Below are 22,579 nucleotides of genomic sequence, written 5' to 3'. Positions count from 1 at the left end.
TTTCTCTTGAGGTTTGGAGCTGGAGGTCAGGGATTGTTTTTGTAATTTCAGCCCTTTTGGGTGTCTGGTTTCTCCAAGGCTGATTGATCCCAGTCACTGCTGGGGATAAAGAAATGGACATTTTCTCTGCACAGGGATGAAAGAAAAACCTTTATAGCAACCCTGTTCTAGTTCATGGTGTTTCTGTTGGTACCAGCTGCCCCAGCATGGCATGGTGCAGTGTTAAGGGGCTCTCTAGGGCTTCTTTTGCTTTGATTTCTCTGGGTTTCACAGGCATCCTTTCCTGCACAATAATCCACTCTGCCAATACCTGTGGAGAGAAGAAAGCAGGAATGCCAACTTTTATGTTTTAACCTTAATTCTAACCTAAATTGCTCTGTGTAAGCTCTCCTGTGTCCCCAGCCTCAGACTAGCCAAGATTTGGATACTTGATTTGTCTGCAGCCACGTGGAGATCCCCTGTGCTCTCCTAAGGATGCCCACCCAGCCTTTGTGGAACAATTAGAATTGACATATCCAATTAATTTATATGAATTATTGCTCTTCTAGAATCAAAATGTGAAGTGTATGGAACAGCCTTGCAGTGACACATGAACAAATTGTGCAGCAGACCATTCACATTTTCTTTCCCATCATTTTCTTTCCACACTAAAGGAATTAGAAAGAAGGATGCTTGTAATATTTTCATCCTGTGTCATCTCTTACTCATGATAAAATGTGTTGCTGGATTTCTACATTTCTTTTAATCAAATACATGCAAATCTTACCAAAAATTTTCCCGAGTAAAGCATAAAAACCCAGATGTTGCAGTTTGCTTTAGTTTCATAAAAATGCCTCTAAAACACCAATCTTTTGTGGAGGAGCTGAACTGAGTAATTTTAAATTCTAAATTCTGGGGTGGTAAGTCTTTCACTCTGATCTTTTATTGCAAACACAGAAATAAGAGTTCAAGTGGGGCATATGAAAGGAAAATATTGGTTTTCTACAATCGTGGCTTGGAGCACTGAGGGCTTTGTGCTTTCTGTCAGAAAATAGCAGAGGGTTTGGGTCTATTGCATCACAGCAACACTTAATTGTACACTCCTGCATGAAACATTTGAATACATAATTTAAATCCATTAGCCAGCTGAGCTTGATAATCTTGACTTGGCAGCTTTATGAAAGGTCTTTACCAAAGCTGTGTGGATTCCCATATTTATTTAGGGGGGAGAATCGTCCCAGTGGGAGTCATTCTCAAGGCAGGTGAGGTTTCCTGTGGCTGTGCTCCCCAGTCCATCCCCACAGCCCCTCTAAGTATTGAGAGTTTTGTCTAATCCCAGCCCAACTCAATGGAACTGGGAGTCCACAAGGATTCCTGCCTGTGCTGAGGAGGTCCCAGAGTGACATTCTGGGAGAAAATTCTCCTCATCCTTGGGGAGAGGCACCAGCCCTGGGCCAGGGACAGTCACAGAGGCTGTTCCTGGCCCCAGAGCTGTGCAGGTGTCCTGGGAGCCACGTGGAGAAAGGGATGTAGGAAAGAAGAGGATGTAGACCATGGAAAATGAATCCTTTTCAGTGGAACTGCTGCCTGGTGAAGGCTGCCCTAGAACAGAGGCTGGACAGAGTTAAAGAATAAAGTAGGGATTTATTAGAAGGCCTCAATGGATGCACCTTGGGCAGCAAAAGAGATGAACCCAAGAGGAACCAAAATGGTCACAAAATGCACAAGTGGTCACAGGGTCTCTCACTTTGATCAGTTCTGCTCCATTTGCACCTTGGAGTTCATTGTCCAGTTCCAGCTTTAGGTTATGAAGTCCCATCCTGCTTGTTTTTCTCTCTTCAGCCCACGTTATTTGTGCTCCTGGGCTGAGGTTTGGATCATTTGTCCTTGGTCCCCAGCTGGAGCAGGAATTGTTTTGTCTCTCTGCTCTGTGCAGAGAGCTCACCATCCCATAATATGAAGCTCAGACCCACACACTAAAGCAGCACAGAAACTGAAAAATAGAAAAGCCAAAACCTGAGGCATCACCACTGCTCCCCAAAATGTTTTTTACTCCTTGCAGAGGATGCTAAAGCAGCGTGGATGAAGATCTGTGCCTGAACCCTTGGAATGCTCCAGGCACTGAGGGACAGCCCATTGACTGCATCCAGCTAATGGAATATTGATTCAGTCCTAGGTAATTATGTTAAATAGGAGGGGAATATTAGATTATAGAGGAGAGAGGAGTCTATTTTTAGAAGAAAAAGGAAGAATAATACACACTAGTGCAGGAAGAGATAAGCTTCTCCCCTTTAAATGGAAAAACTGTTATTACACTAACAAAATTTAAATTTCTTTAAGATAACCCGAGAACTCAGTGATGTACAGATATTTCCTTGGTTTATTCAGGTGCTGGAAGTCTTAACCATAAAATAAATTGTTCTTTCTAACGATCCACATGAAACACACTGGTAATTATTAGTCCTTTAATGAAAAATAATTTCACAATTTCTTAAATGGTATTTCAGATATTTAGGTATAAACAATATTATGAACATTTAAAATTAGTTTTTAATTTTTTTATAAGACTTCTCTTTCTTTCCACTGGAAAGGACTATGTTGCCTTTATTCATTGTGTCTTTCATTTGCAAAAACTTCTTTCCCTTGCAGAAAGCAACAGTTTCCTTTTTCCCTTTTCAAATCACTCTGATTGGAAATCTGTCCCCTGCAATGCATGGTAGCAAGCACTATACCATGGAGAATCTCTCTGCCAAGGAAATACAGGGAGTAGCTCAGTGAAAGTTCAGAAAAAGGTCATTTTTCCCTACCAAACAATCACTTTTCTAATTTGCAAGGAGCGCTTTCTTTCATAAATTCCTGGTAAGATATTTTTCATGCCACTGTGTTACATTATCAGTGTCTGTGAGCTGCCTGAATTCCTGAGTAATTATCTGTGATCAGTTATTGTCAGGGATAAATCCATCTGCATGCAAATATCTGAGCATGCACATGCATATTCATGTCACTGTTGTTGGCTGAGTTGCTTGAGCAGCCTTCAGCAAATTCGCAATCCAAATAGATAAATGAACTTTTTTCAGACTCTCATTAATGCCCATTCAAACGAATCTTGTTACTAATTTGATTTCTATATGCTGCTCTGAATTGTTATGAACATGTGGAACATTTCTCCAGAATTGGGGTGGTTTTAATGTGGAGCTACCACTTCTGCAGGGATCTAAGTTAAATGTCTGACCCAAGTGAAATGGTCAGTGTTGATGTAAGATTTACAAGACCAGCTCATAATTTATCCCCTGAACTTTGAATAATTCTCCATTGATTCAAATTCTAATTTTGTGTTACGTACTGAATGTCTTTTTCTCTGTAATCTTACATTTCTGCCTTATAATTCATTTTAAGAGATACTTAAAAAAGGAGGAAATGAGGCTTTCTAGGGTTGGATGGTTGGTTCTTACACAAAGCTGTTATGAAATAAATAGCAAAGTTTAATTGATCACAAGGTTTTGGTAATGAATAATAAAGGCTTGTGGTTATTGAACAGTGCTTTACACATGTACAGCTCCCTTAGATACTGGAGAGAAAGGTGAATAAACAGCACTGACCTGTACAGCAAACACTTGAGATGCTTTATCCTTGCCAGCAGAGTTCCCTGGATTGGTAACTGGGAATGCAAAGAGTTTGGGTGTGATTTAGGTATTTCGTAGACAGAACACACCAACAGTAGCCCCGTGCACACCAGGGAGCAACAACAGCAGGCTGCTAATGACTCATGCAGGCAGGAATTGCTAATCATCTTTAGAAGTTAGCAGATCACAGTCCAGTACGGTTTTGGAGGAAATATCTCCTGCCATCCTTTGCTTTTGTTTGTTTATCACAGCATCCCCAGTCAGCAGATTGCTCAGAGCTTGTTTTCCTACACATATGGAAGAGGTCAAGCCACCCTGGCTGCCTGGCTTGCATATGTTTTGTAATGGAAGCCATATGCAGATCAGTCCACCCTTAACACCGAAATAAAATATCGGGAACAACAATCCTGGGGATGTGGGGAGGAGCCACAAAACACCCAAACCCCCTCCAACCTCCTGGGCCTCCCTTTTGTGCCCATCAGGAAGGAAATGCTGCCACAGCTTTATTTCCCCACTGGTGTTTTCCTGGGAGTTGGCATTGGAGATGTGAAATGTGCCCAGATGCCAGCTTGGCACCAGCCAAGGGCTGAGTGGATGCTGCAGTGCACCCACCACTTTGTCAGCAGGGTCGTGGGGAGGTTGCTCTGGTCATGAGAAGGTTGCTCTGGTCATGAGGAGGTTTTGTTATTTCGTGCTGCTGGGGTATGAAGGTTTTGCTCAAAGAAAACTATGAGAAAGCATTAAATGCGCTTAGAAAAAAAAGAAATTTTTTAAAAAATGCAGATTTGCTTCCAGGGATTTTAGATCTAAACTCCTGGTAAAGTCAGAGCTGAGCAGAAAATGTGAATTAGAATCAGAGTGGGAGAGCAGCTCCAAGGGATGCTGCTGAGGTGTGCAGGAAAAGCCTTCTCCCAGAGAAATTAAATCACAGGTTTGGATCAATTCTCCTGTTTCTGAATCTGATGGTTCATCACCTCTGCAGAAACAACAGTTGGTGGTTCAGATATGTAAATAGTCATTTCTTACACTTTACAGCTGAAATGAGATATGAGCTCTCCTCTCTTCAATTTTTCCTTTCTTAAACTTTGGTGGCACTAAACAGCCAAATAGCTGGGTTGATGTTTAGGTGTTCAGATAATTTACAAACAGAATGAAATTGAGGGACTTGCTGAATGAGTCCTCTAAAACTATCAAAAATATAAGGGGGTTTCAGATGTTAATTAAAATTTCTTCAAGGGGGAGGGAGAAAAGGGAAACACCAAAATACATATGGGAAAAAATGTAATTAAGGCATTCCTTAAGCATGGTCAGCAGACTCAGAGTGGCACAAACTTTAAAAATAAATGCACTTTCTTTATACTTCATGCCATTACGGCAGTCAGGAGTCTGCATAACTGAAGAGCAGATCCCACATTTTTACAGACCTTATCCAAAAATGTCATTGGTGAGGTGTCACAATGTGCTGGATCTCATGTGGGACAGTGACAGAGAACTGTAAAATATATTTTCAGAATATGCACACCCACCACACAAACATCTCTGTCAGGCTGCTCAGATTGGTTTAATTCCGTGGGACATTTTTGAAATCCATTCTGTGTGTAATGAGTTTGCTTTCCTCTCACCTTTTTGTGGTTTAGGCACTTGGCTCCTCTCTATCTCTCTCTGTCTCCCCACAGACCCCTGTGCAGCCCTCCAGTCCCAAACCAGGAGATGTTCCAGTTCATTCAAGCTCACCCAATTAGGGGAGTATTTGTTTACTCCACAATTGAAATCACGGTGCTTCATTAGGATTAAGCAGAGCAAGGAGCCTTTGTGCAGTTTGCTCAGAGATCTGGGGAAGAGCTGCCAGGTAAAAGCTCCTTATTAAATGTTTAGGCAGGAGATCAGGGATCCTGTTAATTCCTGCTCATCTTAATCAGCCCAGGGTAGGAACTGGTGCTCTGTGCAGCTTGAGGCTGGCCTAGAGTGGGGCAAGCCTTACATAACCTGAGATCCTTGAACAATGAATCTGCATCTCCATTCTGACCTCATCTGCTGCTTTCCTCTCACCAGGAGCCCAATCACCTGACTCTTAAACATAAAGTTTAAACATAACCATCTGAAGTCTTAAACATAAAGTTAACAATTTATTTCAAAACCTTATTTGGGAAAAAAGTACCTGTTTCAATGGCTGGCCTTACAATCTCTTTGAGTCTGGTTTTTAAGGAAAGACTATCAAGTTCTAATTCTTATCTAAAATAAAAATCATGTTTGTTAAAAATAAAAAAACTTTCCAGGACACCTTAATTATGCTTGATGACATATCTATATATCTAGATATATAAATATCTAGATATAGAGATATCTCAATTGCAATGCAAATGCTAAAGCTTCTTCTGAAGGCAAAAAAATATAATGCAGATCTTAATTTTAAAAATAGGCTAAAATATTTAATCTTATTTCTAGATCTACTTAATTTATCTATTTACAAGATAATAGGAAGGTGTATGGAGTGCTTAGAAGCTCTGTGACACGTTCCAAATTATAGACTCAGGAGACAAAGAATTGTGACACAATTTGCTCCAGCAAGGTGGGATAATTATAATGGAAGGGAGAACAAGGGGGAGGAAAGCTGCTCATAAAAAAGCATCGAGGTGTTTCAAATAATAGACTCTAATTTGTATTATGATGTTGCATATTTGCATAGCATTAGCATAGTTATTAATGAACTCCATACTTTTATTTTGATGGAATGTCAGGTTCTGTGCACATAAACTGTGCTATGATACTGCAGTTAACTGGAATGATGGGCAAATGTTGTTAAAGAGAGGCAGAAGGATGGGGTTTATTATATATTTATGGGATGTTATTATGCTAATTTACTGATTGGGAAGGGGAAAAGCTTTTAAAGAAAAAGCTGAACCAAATTTGGGCCATATTTTACTGGAGCTGCATTCCCCAGCCATGAATGGAAATTATTTTCCTAATACATTTATAGTTTTCAAAACAACAGCCCTAGGATTTTATATATACATATAAAATCCATAAATTATTGAATATGTCAGTGTATAAACTCTGTGAACTACATCTAACACATTCTCCCTAACAAAACTTATAGTTTCTTTGATTTTTTTTAACTTTTTATAAAAAGGTGTCATGCCTTGCATCAGATTATAATAATTGTCCCTTTTTTACCATTCAGGAAATTAAGTTTTAGGTTCTAGTCTCTAGACCTGAACTTGTGCACTAGTCATGGGATCACATAATTTAAATAATTTTAAATTTTAATAATTTTAAATTATACATTTGAATAATTTAAAATTTATTTGGCCTTTTTCAAATTGCTATTCAGACAAAAGATGAGCAGCCTGTAAATTCTTTTTCAGGAGGAAAACCAGGCACACCTGGTGGAAATGCTCTGCCTCACCCACTTGGACTTTATGCTATCTCAGTATCTTCAGTTTGAAGTTGTATCATAAAAACTCCACCACAAAATTTTAGTGGAATCAAAGTGATTACAGAGATAAGTTTTTCAGAATCAGGTTTTCACTGTTGCAAAGCCTCTTAACCTTTAAAAACATCCCTCCAGAAAGGAAATTTAAAAGAAAAAAATGTGTTTTGACAGTTTTCATTCTTTGTATGTGCCAGAAGTATTTTTGCTAAAATCAGAGTGTGTGATTAATTGTGACTTTTGCTTTTACAATCAAACAGGCTGTGTTTGCCTGGTTTTATTAAGAGCAGACTGGCTCCATGCTATCCCAAACCTCTGATTCTCACGGCAGAGCTGGAGCAGCAGCAGAGCCCTGGCTCAGCCGGGAATGCAGATCCCACCTGGCACTTTGTGCCTTCCCGGGGGACAATCCCAGAGCCCAGAGCTCCTCTGGGGACTCCCCCCGGTGCTCTCAGAGCTGTGACTGAGCCCAGGGGGGACAGGGGTGGCTGTGGCACCTCCAGGCCCCGGGGACCAGGAGCAGCCTGGAAGGGAGCAGGGAGGGCAGCAGAGCATTCCCAGGGAGCTGCTGACCTGCTGCACACCCACAAAAAAATCAATTTATGGGTGATCTGAGAATGGCTGAATTAGGGAAGAAGTCCCTGGAGATGGAGCTTTTAAATTCCCATTCATTTAGAGCATTCTTAAAGCCTTAGCATGAAATGCAGGAAGGGGACTGCAGCTCAATATTTAGGCTGTGGTGTTTTAAATGCCTTGAATGGGGCAAATTCCATGTAAGGTGCTTGAATTTCAGTCAGTGTTGTTTCCTTTCACCTCCTCAGTGTAATCTCCTGCTCTGCCCTTTTATATTCAGTGAAAATTGTAACAGTCTCAAGGTGTCACCTACAGAGAAAGCCGTGTGTGCACCCATGTGCTGGTATATTTATACATATATATATAGATATATATTACACTGACTACTCACACGAATGACAGCATGAAGAAAAATTACTATAATTAGGAAGAAATCTGTTTTTAAGGTAAGTTAAAGTCATTACTTATGCAATATAAACTGTTTAGTTAAAATTACATCCTGTGCCTATTGCAGTTCACTGTGCATACATTATTTCTCTCTCTGTATGTCACATTACAGCAAAACAATTTGATTATTGCTCTACCTGTAAGAAAAAAATGCTCGGGGAGGGTTTCCACAGAAGAAATAAACTTTTCATGTGCTGTAGGTATTTTGTGCTTGGCTTTTGCTCTTCGGGTGCTGGTGTTTACAAACAGCTGATTAGCACTTGTATATTTTTTCCTCATTATATTCTTTTTTTTAAAAAATCCTGTTATTGGCTACAACAATTTGGCCTATTTTGTCTTAGTAGCTAAAATTCTCCAGATTGCTTTATTAGCATAAAATCCTCCTTTTTATGTTATTGCTTACCTGCAGTAAGGTATGGGAACACCTGAAGCCACAGCTGAAGATGTTTTTTCATTCCAATTCTTTGGATATGTAAAAAGCTCAGATTTTATATTGTCAGATGGATACAGAATTCGTTCAATTATTTAAAAGTGGAACTTCAAACCAGAATGTACAAAACAGGCAGAGCTTTTAGCTGGAATTGTGACACAGGCACAGGGCAGGAAGGTTCACTGGTGAATGTGTGTTTAGCTATTTCTGCTTTTTGGGTTTATGACATTAAAAAGAGGAGGAGACAGATTTCAGTTGTAAGATTCTTTAAGATGACCTTTTTGGAGGCAGATTTCCATTTCCAAAATTCTAATTTTGACTGTAGGGAGCATTCAACAACTTCTCTCTTTCATTCTATTTTCTCTGCACTAGGAAAAACAAGAATCTGCTTCAGGTTGCTCAGAAAAAAAATGGCATTTTCTCCTGTCGCCTGAATTCTACCGTTTCTGACAACAGCCACCTGTTTTCTGCTCTTCAGAAAACCCCATCAGGTGTGAAAGCCCTGGGGGGGATCTGTTCCCTCACCAGCACAGCAGCTCAGCCCCAGCAGGAGAGGGGAGCCAGGACAGAGAGCCTGGGAATGGGAGAATTCCAGGGGGAAAGCTGCATTTCAGAGCTGTGCTCTGCAGGCTGCCAGCAGAGCTATCCTGCCCCAAAACACCTCACTGAGGAGTGGCACTGCGAGCACGGCTTCATCCTGGAGTTGTGCCGGTGATATTCCTCCCTAATGAGCTTGTCTCACCCTCGTGGTTCATTTCTGCCTCCTGAAATCCTCCTCTGCAGCTCCTGTCACGGAATGGGGTGCCAGGAGCTGCTGAGCCCCAGCCTGGATCAGGGGATCAGTGCTGAACAAATCACATAATCTCTGCAGCTCTTTTGAGGCGTGCAGGTAATGATGCTGTCAGTGGAGATACAGAAGTTCTTACTACTTGATCTGTGCTTTCATATGATATAATTTAAATATTGAACAGATTTTCCAGCCATCTCTTTCTGTGTTCAAGGTGTGCTGTTACTTTGGCGCTTTCTGCAGTGTCTCTGTCCAGGTCCCTTTTTCTGAAATGGAGCATTGGTGACTTCAGGGAACTTTCTCTTCTCATTAAGCAGCTTCCTGATCCAGATTTGAGGATAATTTGACAAATCATGTGGCTGTGTGGTTCTAGACAGGCAACATCTGGGGTCGTTTTGGTAGTCAGGATTCAGTCTCTAAACTTGTCCATATCAATTTCCCCCATTCCTCAGTGATGATGGAACAACCTGAAGCATCATGAAACAAAACCAGGGAATGGAACAACCCTTTCTTGTTCATTTTTCCCTGCTCTTGGGATGAAAAATAACCCTGCCTATGCTAATGGCACCCTCTTGCCCCCTTTAGAGGTTTTCTCCTTTTTTTTTTCTTTCTTTTTAAACCAGAAATTATATCTGGGATTTGCAGTGTGAGAAAGAAATCCCTGCCAGGAGACAGAATTTTCCAGGCTCAGGAGCATCATTTCCATGGCGTGGCTCACAAGAGCAGCACAAATTTAACACGGGGGGAGCAGAATGTGTGGCTGGGAGAGCTGGAGTCTGGCCTGGCAGCTGTGATCATGATTTAGTCTGGCAGCTCTGGGACTCTCTCAGTTACACCATGGAGATGAGGTGCCTGCAGGAATTAGAGGAGATCTGGATTTTGGCAGTGCCATCCACAAGGCTCCTCACCTGCTTAATCATTGCCATGAACTACTATGGTTGTGAAAAATGAAGGGATGGGACTAATGGTGAGTTAAGAATGATTTATTGTTTAGATAAATATCAGTTTTAGAGGTTGTGAGGTTTTAGAGGAGTAACTAGCTGGTTATAGTTTAAGAGTAGTTACAAGTTTTTTTGTTATAAGGTAATATATTATTTTTTAACTTTATATATAGTTGTTATAGGGTTTATTTTGTTTTTTAAACTTATTACTTTTATTTATTTTTGTATTGTGGATAAGAAATATATCCACAATTTTGTCTAATAGGCTTTTGTCTTACATGTATACATGTTTCTATTATAACTGTTAAACTTTTAGTTTATTCTCTACAACTGCACTCTTACATTATAAACTCTTTACTATTTCATTGGTACAGTTTTCACTTAAGGTATATTCTTTCTTATAGCTATAGAAATAGAAGTTCATTTTTTTGTTTAATATCTGCGTGTTGTATTTTTACATTAATCTAAGTTTCTTCTAAGGTTGCAGAATAAATTTTTCAGTTTTTGTGGAAGTTTCTGGTTTTTTTTTTATTCCCACAAACTACAATTCTTTGTTTTCAAACATGGCCACTGAATTAGAATTGATGCAGTTTAAATTTGGGGGGGGGTACCCATTTCCTGGCTCTTTTCCCCTCTGGACCAATCTCCTCCCTTCCCCATCCCTTTGGCTGCTGACTCTGGAAGCCCAAAAGAAGCCACGGCTTCCTTCAGTCCTCTCCCCATATCCTGCCCCAGTGGCTTTGGTGGCAGCAGAGCATCAGGATGTGGGGATGACTTTAATAACTTCCAGGGTTGATTTGCAAGCACATTTTCCCATCTGATGGTTGATTAGAGTTGTTTGATTTAAAAATTCAAATCTTGGATTGAGACACACTTAAATCTAGAAGAACCCAATGTCTCTGTCTCCTGCAAAGGCATCGATTGGCTGTCACTGTCATGAGAGTTCTATCATTTCCCCTTTATTGTGCCCCACTCACTCTCAGGTAACCACTAACTTGCATCAGCACTTCTACCGTGCTGAAAAATTTCCTTTCACCTTCTCATTGTCTTGATGGATACATTTTACCTGCGTTTTGCTGCATTTTAAATTTTATATCGACACTAATTGAGGTTGTCATGGGCAGGTAAGCAATAAACTCCGAGATAAAGCAAAGCACTTGTTCTTTGTGAGGTGGATTTCCTCACACACGTTTCCTGCTCAGTTCTCTGTGTTTTGCAGATCTCTCTGGCTGATTACACTTTCTGGGATCTTAAATACCCTCTGGTATTTATAGATTCAGTGGTCAAACTGTGTCCTTTGCAGCTTCACTCCTCTTAAAAGCAAAGTGACAGGTTTCCAGAGCTTTTATGCAATAACACATTATTGGGAGAAGTTTTTTTCTGCTTGTTTCCACGGGAATAAGCAACCAGGAGGATCTAGTTCATCATCCTTGTAATGTGCTGCTGAGTGTGCAGAATGAAACCTGTTCTGAGGGGAAACCAGGCCCTGCCCAGCTGCTTGAGAGCTGGAAAAGTCATCCCAGTGCATCCACTTAGTCATCATTCTGGCATGAGTGGAAGTCAAGAGGAAAATAGAGCAGGGGAGGGAATTCCTTCAGTGCTGTAATGGAAGAGAGATGTGATATTAAACAGATGACACACTACTATCACACACAGCTTGCTCTTTAAACTTTTCCAAAAGCGAATTATTTTCTTTGGTTACACTGTTGCTAATTCTGCTGCATTTGCTCTTGGAAAAAAAAGTTGAAGAGAGTTTTTTCTCATCTGTAGCAATTTAGTGCTGAACTGGATGATCTGGCCCCTACCACGCAGTTTTAGCTGTGATACAGCCTAACAATGAAATTCATTCTCTCCCTGGTATTTCAGTCTAATTCTCTGCAGTCAGCTAAGGTAGCAAAGTGTTTCATTTCTCCTAGATTTCCCTCCAAGCTGGAGGCAAAGCCTTGAATCATTTCTCAGAGTGAACTTTGACAGGGAGAATGGCTGGCAGGGAAGGCGCTGTCCCCAGTGCCAGCTGTCAGAGGTCCAAACCACTTCACCAAGTGCTTGTTTGTGCTTTGTTTGCTTTCCATACAACCCCAGTTTATTATCTTGTCATTGGTCAGCCTATTTCCCTTTTCTGAAGTTGAAAATTATTATTTCTAGTAAAAATATGACAGATGTTGGCATCTGTCAAAAAAATGTATTTTTTCAATTTATTCTCTGCTTTGAGGAAGAAGCTTAAGCAAAAATATTAATGTGTGATATTCATGATCATCCTCTGTAACATAAGCATAGTTGAAATTAAGAGGGGCAATCAATTCAGGCTCTGAGAGTAATTTTGTTTAACTGTTCATTAAATTCTTTCATGTTCTACATCCTGTGGGGAGCTGCAAGAAATCTGGGTTCAATTCAGCGTGTTTGAGACTTTGTGTGTCAATTTGAATTCTTGAATGGATTTGAACTATCTTTGTGTTGTTATCTGGGTCTAAGTGGGGAATAGGCCTGGTGATAAAAGGACTTGAGTCCAAACACGAATTACTGCCTCAAGTGCCTTCAATCCAGACCCAGAAAAACCAACGACTGGGACCCCCAGAGGTGCTGTTAACATTGTAAAGATTGGTTTTGGAGATCTGTAAGGAGAAATCTGTTTTGGAGATCCTGTGTGTCCCAACGCAAATATTCCTGTTTAATCTCAACCCAGGTACCCCCAGCCACCCTCTCAGCCGAGGCACTCCAGGATGTTTCTCCTCACAGTTTCTCCTCATGCAGCTGACCTCACACTCTGTCCATCTTCTTCTTTCCCCCAGAATTACGGTTTGGAGACTGAAAACCTGAGAACTCTGTCTCACAAGCTGAATGCCTCAGCCAAAAACCTTCAGAACTTCATAACGGGTAGGAGGAGGAGTGGCCATTACGATGGCAGGGCCTCCAGACGACTGCCAAATGATTTTCTTACCTCTGTAGTTGACCTGATTGGTGCTGCCAAGAACTTACTCGCCTGGCTGGACAGGTAATTTACTGTTCCTCAATCCCTTGTGCATGAGAATGATTCTTTGGGGAGGTTTGTATTTGTTCTTTCTTTGCCTCTTGGACTCTTTTATTTTAATATTAAAATGACGGGTCTGGAATTCTAGCACTAAATATTTAGAATTTTGTGAAATATTGGAAGCAAAATTTAGTATCCTTCTCTGTCAGGAGAGTGTTAAAATTTGCTCTAGATACCTTTTGAGATTCTTCCAGTTGGATTTTTGTGTGAAATGAATGTTTCTGTGCTATTCTCACTGCCACAACTGGTAACATCCTCAGAAATTTCAGAATGAAGGGCAAGTAAGGAAAGCTTGTGGAGCTTGAGCTGTCTTTCAGCCATCAAAAGGACACAGAAAAGCTGGAGTTGAGCCAATCAATTAAGAATGTTCAAAATAAATGATAGTACTTGCTTAGTCTGAAAATTAAATGTTCTTATTTATCAGGAGCAGGCTGGATGTGTTAGGTACAGGTGTGATGGTTAATGCTCAACAACCAGCATTGGTGTTTTACATTTATCACCTGAGAATTTCATCAAAAGTATCTCTGTGACTGTGGCAAGACAGAAACAAAAACATAAACCAGCACTTTTCTTGTTTGGAAAAACCAACATTGGCTTGTTTTTCTTTGTAGTTGTAGCAGTGAATAGCTTTATCTGGAATTGGAATGCTCTGGAACATATAAATGGCACCTTAGAAATCACAGTGAGAGTGAATCACCCTCCTTTACAGGATTTGTATAATCCTGGTGACATCTTCCTAACCTAATGCCAGCAGTCATATTCTCTCAGGCTATGACCTTGTCAGCTCTTATAAATTCAAAGGGGGTCAGATTCAGCCAGAATTTGGAAAGCCTGAAGAGAATCTGAGCGTGCAGGAAGCTGTGAATAAGTAAGCATAGCTCTGCTCACTAAATTAAGGTGCTGATTGCTGCTGAGGAGTGATGTCATACCAGAAATGCCATCTTTTCAATAAGCAGTACAAAGAAAATCTGGGCTGCTTATGGTTATTTGAAAGCTCCTATTTCTACTCTCTTGATGTTCTGGCCAAAATCCAGTTTGCATCCTGCCTGTATTATTTCTTGTTTCAAAGGTGTATATTACAAAAGTTGTGCAACTTGCTGCTGGTGATGAAAACGATTTGGCATTTCTGTGCTGTAGAGCTCACCCCTGTATTAGATATATCTGCCTATAGTGGAAACTGTGGTCCCTAATTCTGCATAAACCTGTCCTTCCCCTGCCCCAGGTCTCCATTTGTCAGCGTGACAGAATATTCACTGCTGAAAAACAACATTGTTCAACTGTGCCTGGAACTAACAACCATTGTGCAACAGGTAGGAGTGGCTCTCTGCTCTGCCTTTCACATCACTGCCTAAAAACTGCAATAGTAAAATTAGCTACAGCTCTAACATCAGCAGAAAAGTTGTTACAGCATTACCTCCCTGTTCCTTCCATGCTCTCATTTTTTGGGAGGGACAGGGAGATTTCTGGACTTTGGGGATCCTCCTGGATAGATGAAGGATGGTGTGAAGTTAAAAAAAAATCCACTTTGCTCTTGAGTGGACAATTTCATGTCAGGTGATTTGCCACCATGCAAGTGCTAGACAGAAGAATAAAGCCACAGTGGGAAACAGCTTAACTACTGCTAGCAGGTTATTCCAGATTAAAATGTGTGGGATCCAAAATGTTTTGGGGACAAGTTCTTAAAATACATACAAATACATCCAGAACCTGCTGTGGCTTCTTCACTGAAAGGAGAGCCAGCAGCATGGAAGTTTTTTATTGTAATACACAAGTTTTGTATTGTAATATACAAGTCCACAAGTACATAAAAATAATTTATCTGGTCTTTAGTTCTATATAATATATAGAATTATAGAATATCCTGAGTTGGGACTCACCAGAATCATCAATTCCAACTCCTGGCCCTGCACAGACACCCCAAAAATCCCACCCTGTGTCTGAGGGTGTTTTCCAAACACTCCTTGAATCAGGCTTGGAGCTGTGACCCCTATAAAAAGAATGGAATAGAATTAATAGAATACAATATTATAATAACAGTCTCTAGCAGTGGCTGCCTTTGAAGTGAGACAAGAGGTGACACACAGGTACTGAAAGACTGAGTGTAAATTAGTTTTACAAATATTTACAATGAGCTGCTCCCCTTGTGAGCAGATAAAATATTGATGAGACAAAAAGTGTTATTGCAATATGTGGAGAGGTCAGAGAACAGGCAGGGCTGTCTTGGAATGAAGAAAATGAAAAAGATGAGAGAGTTGAAGGAGGGAAAGCAAGAAGAAAGCTTAGCTTAAGCTCCAGGGGCTTTAGGCTGGGCCTGTCTCCAGTGCAGAGCACTGCCCTGCCTACCTCTGTCCTCTGCAGCCACAGGTTTCCAGAAACCCTCCCAGCAGACCAACCACAGAACTCAATTTCAAATGCTTTTTGGAGCAGTGATGGAGTAGTAGTTCTGAAAACATTTTTTTCCCCCTCCACTTCAATTTTATTTCAGTTCTTGGAGCTAAAGAACAAGATGTCATTGTATTTTACACAATTATCCTTAATTTATAATAGTCAGCTTTATTCCTCCTGGAAATCCTGTCCTTCATGCATTTTTTTCGGGAGAAAACAAAGATCCTTTTTCTCTTTTCTTAGTTTAGAAATTCCTGTGTCGGCATTTAATTATTTATGTATCTTTATTAAGCTTTCTCTTACAAGGTGCTTATAGCACCAGGCTATTTTTGATTTACAGACTAAGCAAAATGAACTTCTCTACAGTATAAAAAGTCCAGATTCTGATTCTGTCCTTCAGCTGATATTGCACTTTGTTTGTGTGAGTTTGATTTTTCCCTGTGGTCCAGGTGAAAATGGAGTAATTTTGAATTCACTTCTGTTGTTCATGTCCCAGCTTTTGGCAGATGAAATTCTGTTCTCCTCTGCCAGCAGTAGTTTGGTTCTTTATTTTTTTCCAGTCCTTCAACTCCAGTTCTGCAGCTGTCCTCCTTTTGACAACTTAAAAACAATCTTTTAGCATAAACTCCAAGTCCTTCCAAGATGAAAAATGCTTAGTTAGTGCATGGGTTATGCTTTAAAAATGCTTCAGGTTACAAATCAAGTTTTGTCTTTTCTTTATCTTATTGTCACATCTGGCTCGTTTGATGGTTGTCTATCAAGTTCTTTTTATGTTATATTAAACTTAGCACCAGAAAGAGCAGATAAAACCAAATCAGTCACAGAGAGACAGATTTGCTGTCACTAAATCTGAGAAAAATTGACCTTAATGTGCGAAAGCAGAAATGTCTCACCTAAACCAGAACTGCAGGCTCAGCTGTAGGCTGGAATATGATTTGAAAGGCATAACTAATAGAAACCTGGCTCTCAGGTCCTTTCAGATGCTCCTTGTTTTATGAATTATATACATTTTAAATACCTCCTTCAGCCAGTGTGAAAGTAGCAGTCAAGGGTACAGATCTGGCACATTAAGTGGGAAATGTCTTTGACATTTTGTGCAAATTGAACATGGTTTGTGTGCACAACCTGCAGCTGCCACTCCAGGTGAATTTTCTAACAGGAGACATTACCCCGCAGCCTTAGTTTAATATAGAGAGTGCTTATGAATCTTCATGCTCAAATGTCCTGTGTGCTCTGAGTGACATAACCTGAGATAATATTTATTTTAATGCGCTATTGCTATTTACATACCATGCAAATGCTATGATGAGTAGTCACTTATTTCACTTTAAACAGCATCTGCTCATGCTGGTTAAAAGAAAGCCTCATTCTCTAATTTTAGAGGAGATTTACAGCTGTCCAATTCTGTTTGGAAATGTGCTTTATTCTGCTCAGCTTTCTGAACCCTTTTGATCACTAAGTTACTGTAAAAGATTTATGCCATGCCCAGAGCTGCAGAAACATCCTGATTTTGAGGTGCAGTGTCCCATCAAAACGCGTTCATAATGATATGCAAAAAAGCACATTCAACAGGCTATTGAGATGTTTGAGCTGCCTTCACCCTGAGTTCCGGCTCAGTTTCAAGGTGCACTCACTTTCCTCCCCCTCTGAAATGGGATCCACCAGAATCACTGAACCAAATTTGGGGCTGGTCATGCTTTAGCACCAAGGCTGCCCTGAGGGAAAGGCAGAGCAACTGGGGAAGAACAGCTTTGGATTTTTGCTCATAAAATGCAGCCATTGGTTAATTTTTCATTGAGTAGGAAGAGTTCCCCAGTCCCAGAGGCAGCTGGGATGCTAATTTTTCTAATTACGTCCAAGATGTGTAAATCTGAGGTGCCTTTGATACACCTGAAGAACAAACTTTCTCTCAACAAAAAGAATCCTTGTCTTACCAAAGGATGTCAGCGCAACTCAGCCTTTTCCCAACAAAAACCAAACAAAATTCTGCTTGTTCTCCCCTTCGTTACTGTCTAATTAACCTCACCGAGATAAATTCAGACACCTTATAATGGATTTTGCCCTATTTTTAGCCAAAGACTGTGTTTAGGACAAAACATAGCTTTTCTGGTGTTTTAAAGCCATCTAGTTTGCACTGCAACTGGCAGGAATTGTTGTTTCTTAGTAACTTCTGTGCCTGGTGTAAATTTAAAATCGGCCCCCCCTGAGAAGGTGGTTGGCCCAGATAACCTCCAGAGGCCCCTCCACCTGAATTATCCTGTGATTCAGCAGCTGCCATGCAAAACCTGGGTGTTATTTTCAGTTTGAGCTTTGCAGACTTCAGCTTTCAGCCCCTCCATCTTATTTTGCTTGCATTTCCTAAGGAATATTTCATCAAACATCTGTTCACTCTTTTCTAAAAATACACTCTGATCAAGTCTCTACCTTTGAACCCAGGAAAATGAGTCAGTTCTGTGCATTTGCCATTTCATGTTTGCCTAATTCCAGAGGGATCTCTTTCTTTTGAATGTCTGAATTTCAGAAGTATTTCATTTAATGCATGCCAGCAATGTATTTTGAAATCTCACTTTGTCATATCCACCAGTCAAAGGCTGCTGTAGAATTTTCCTGTGGTGGGAAATGCTCCTTTAAAGGGTTTTAGTTTCTTCTCAGTAGTTGACTTAACTCATGCTGTTTTATAGAACTAAGTTAATGAACTCAATATTTCACTTTTTTTAATGTTTTAGTTAACTGTCCTCAAGAACTTGCCATGAAACACTTTTTTATGGTATCTGTAAAATTTTGTGGTACTCGCACTTTTTCCTTCTTTCAGAATTAGAAATTGAAATTTTGTCGGGTGTGTGGGTGAGCACAAGTCCCACTGACCTTTTCCCTTTATGAATATGCAGAGGAGCAGTTTCACTTTATCAGAGACAAAGGTGGGCTACACCTTTCAGTTTTGGATATTCAGGGCAGTGCAGTCCTTGCCTGGTTTGCAACGCTGCTCCTGTGACTGGTTTAGTAATTCCTGGGGTTTATCCTCTTACAGAGGGGAAAAAGAACACAGCTACTAATTTAAAGGTTATTTTAAGCTTTAAGAACCAATATTTTTATCATGTCATCTTGCTACTGGAGAACATAGAAAGAATGTGACTATAACTATTATTTATTTTCTAAGAAAAATACTTCAACATCCTCAAAATGGTAGTCCTGGAAGATTATTTTTTTAATGAGATCCCTAGTGCATTGCTGTGTATCAGAGAAAAATAAATCAGAAGGATATTGTGACCTACATATCTTAATATTTCAGTGTAACACTGCAAGTGCTTTTAACCTCTCAGTTAAACTAGTCTGATGTATTTTAAAAAGAAGTCAATATGCATCTATTTTGGCAGGAATCCCAAAGCCATTAACATTTTTCATGCTAATGTAATCTTGAATGTGCAACATAAGTACAGCTAACATTAATTCTGCTCTACAAAACAGTAAAATTTCAGTTTTACTATACACAAGTCTTCTATTCTTTGACCTGAAGTAATTAAGCTTGTTCAGAGGAAGGTTCATATTGTATTTCCAGCATAGAAATTAAAGGAATCATTTAGACAGGAACATTAGCTCTGGAGCCAAGCTGGAAGCCCTGCTGTGATCATTTTGTTCTCTTGGTACGTGGAGGGTTAAAAGGAGATGGTGGATGAGCTGTTTGAAGTGTGCAAAACTTGTAGGCAAAACTGCCTTGGGCATTGCCAGCCAAACTGACTAATTGAATTTTTTTTGTGTGCTCTAGAAAATAACAGCATGAATACAGAGGAAACATCAAAGGCATACTTGACCATGAGACGCTAATAGAAATTCTGCTGTGTTGCTTGGCGCTCCCAATCTTCTGATTTTGACTTTCTTATTCTGTAGCAATAGTCTATAAACTGTAGTCACTTAGAAATTAATTTCTCCACAGGAGCAGCAATCCTCCAAAATAAATATTGACCTTGAGAGCTGAGGGAGGGGCAGCTCCTTGGGCTGAGGGTTTGGAGCAGCTGCTTCAGGTGGGCTCAGGGAAAAACTCCTCAAAGTGACGCCCAAGGGACAAGGTCTGGGAGCTGGATGGGAGCAGCCAAGGGTTTGTGCTGCTGGAAAAGGGGAGCAGAGACCCCCAGAGGGTGTCCCAGCCCAAAGTGAGTGTTCAGGGTACAGGGAATGAGGGGTTGGAATTGTTCTGAGCGAGATCTGAAGCAATTAACTCTTATTGCTAATGTATTAGGATCCAGTAAAAGGAGGAAATCTTGAGAACTACAGGGAAGCTTGAAGGGATATCACAGAATATTCTGAGCTGGAAGGGACCCACATATCAAAGCCAACTCTTAAGATAAAACCCTCAGCCTTGGTGTTGCCATCACCAGGCTCCAGTCAACGGAGGGAATTTCAAGTTACTTGAAGGGACCTTTCAGGTATTATCAATGAGTTAGATTTTACTTGGAAGCTTATTTAAGGGAAAAAAACTACACAAAGAAGAAAGATTTTTAAAACTATTCCATATCTTGCTCTGTAGAAAGCCTTTTCAATGTGGAAGAGCACTTGGAGAAGGATTTAACAATTTCCCAACAAGAGGAGAGGGAGCCTGGCCAGGCTGGGCTCAGAGGGAACCAAGGCTTGGGGAGACCCTGTTCCAATCTCACTCTGCTTGGAAAAGATATTTTACTGTATTTTCCTTTTTATTTTCTATTTTAGCAGAATATAAGCTGAGATTTGGAGTGGGGCAGAGCTGCAGGGGATGGGTCAAACCCCTGTGCCATGTGTCCCACTTTCAGAGGGTCACACTGAGGGAAATTTCAAACATTGATAAGTGATAGAGGCACTTTAGCAATTTTTATGGTTTGTTTCATGAAAGAAAACAATATTTTAACCCCTGTAACAGCACTAAAGTAAAAAGCAAGATAGGAGTGACACTGGAATGATGGAGTGTAAGATAGATTATTTTTAAAACAATAGCTAAAACAGGAAAGTGAGTACTCCAAAAGTAACAGGTCTTAAGGTTCATCAGAAATATGTAAGAGATTGTTAACAGCATAAAACTTTATTTTGAAAGACAATGTGACATTAATTCAATTGGTTTTGTTCTGTTTTACCACAGGATTGTACGGTGTATGAAACAGAAAATAAAATTCTTCACGTGGTAAGTAATTCTGCTTTGGCATTCTCTATTTTTACCCCACACATGGAAATGATTTTTCCAAAAATTAAGGCTGCTATGGGAAAATACTTACTCTTAAGAGCTCCCTACTCTTTGGCATAATTTCTGATGAATTGTATCAGTTGCTAAAAATTAAAGTTCCTCACAGTAATGCTCTCTGTTATAGCTCAGTGAATTACAAATACAGAGTTCTGGGTTTAGGTTTAGAAGCTGCACAATGTTCTGTATAGTTAATATTCCTACCAGAAAGGCTGGTCAGATCCATGGACCTGCTGCATCACTGGTTGTCACACTGAGCATTCTGTGCCTTCAGAACTCAAAAAAATCTGATGACAAAGGGGAGTGGAAGAATCTTTATCAAGATTATTGATTAGATATTGGCCTTTAAGTTCAAATACTTTATATTTGCCTGGTACCAGCACAGAAACCTGTAGTGACACTGAGATAAAGCCTGTGGTGAGAGGGAGCTCTCAGAGGATTTACAAGTTCAGATAAGCTTTTGACAAGCTCTGCCCAAGTGCCTGACTCTTTTTTTCTTCTTTTTTTTCTTTTTTTAAAGCCTTTTGCACATACTCTGCTTCCAGCAGGGATTAAAATCTGTCATGAAACATTGATGTGCTGTTAAATTTAGAAAGTGTGCAGTGACTTTTAGAGAGGGGAAAAAAAAAAAAAGCTTACTATGGCAAACCTGGGTATGAATAGAACTTTTAAAAGCACCTGATACCTTGATACCTTCTGGGATTTGGGCTGTGCATACACACACACACACACACACATATATATATATATATATATATATATATATATATATATATGTATATATATACACATACACACACACATATACATATACAAACATGAATTTTTTTATATATAACTATGTATATAGTATTTATATATATAAATAGTTATATATAGAAATAGTTATATATATATAAATATATATATCTATGAAATATGTATATATATTAAAAACTATAGATATATAGTTATATTTATATATTTGCACGTTTCAGCCCACAGTTCTGACTGTGGCAGGGACACCTTCCATAGACCAGGTTCATTTGATTGAAAACTTCTTTGTTGCTTATTTTACTAAAGAAAAGGTATTTTCATGAGGCAACTCTAAGGTTAAAGCATTTCAGCAGAAAGTAGAAAGTGTTGCTCTCTCTGGGGTTTGGTCTGCATCTAATCTGGGCAAATGCTCTCCGATGTTGAGGCATAGACAGGTTTTCAGTTGGAAATTATGGTAATATCTTGGTATGCCAGTGGTTCAAAAGCTGGATAAAAAATGCACTCACGCACAGGGGAACCTGCTGCACTGGAGCTTTTTGAGATTTTTGAGTTTCTCCATCTCTGCTGGGAGGAGATGAGACCCAAACTCTGCTCAGGGGTTCTGGCCCCGAGCTGAAACTGCTTGGAATATTTGTGGAAATGGTGACCTTCATCTGCAGCCACCTCAGTGGGATGCTTTGCATCTTGCAGCTGATCCAAAATCCAGATGCCACAGCCCAGGCTCCGGAGCTGTCCTTGGATTTCCAGATGAGTAACTGCACAGTGAATGGAAATCCAAGCTACACATTTAGGCAGTTAACTTATTCATTGTGACAACTTTATTTGTTTAACTTCTGTGGATAGTGTCAAATGAGATATTAGAAAGCCTCATGGTTTTGCAAATGCCTGAAACAAAACTTCCCTGAAGGGATTTCACTGGAATTTGCTATAATTAGGAAAAATGAGAGTACAGTCCCCAAAGCAAAATAGATGCACACAGCACAGCCTTGACCAGAAA

The 22,579-nt window shown here is 39.9% G+C and overlaps 1 protein-coding gene across 3 annotated transcripts in view; it reads left to right on the top strand.

The window, feature by feature from the left end:
- The window catches only part of LOC119712882 (connector enhancer of kinase suppressor of ras 2-like), a 167,844-nt gene that overhangs the window by 71,134 nt on the left and 74,131 nt on the right, over positions 1–22,579 (top strand). For 2 of the 3 annotated variants that reach the window (XM_038164675.1, XM_038164676.1), the window contains 3 exons: positions 13,000–13,202; positions 14,461–14,548; positions 20,728–20,769. In XM_038164675.1, the coding sequence (XP_038020603.1) occupies positions 13,000–13,202; positions 14,461–14,548; positions 20,728–20,769 (333 nt within the window). Of the gene's footprint in view, positions 1–9,510; positions 10,237–12,999; positions 13,203–14,460; positions 14,549–20,727; positions 20,770–22,579 lie in introns of those variants that run through there. The other variant, XM_038164677.1, reaches the window with a different exon arrangement.

This window comes from Motacilla alba, chromosome 4A (assembly GCF_015832195.1).
Source record: "Motacilla alba alba isolate MOTALB_02 chromosome 4A, Motacilla_alba_V1.0_pri, whole genome shotgun sequence".
NCBI lineage: Eukaryota > Metazoa > Chordata > Aves > Passeriformes > Motacillidae > Motacilla > Motacilla alba.
This window is presented reverse-complemented; position numbering and strand designations above follow the sequence as displayed.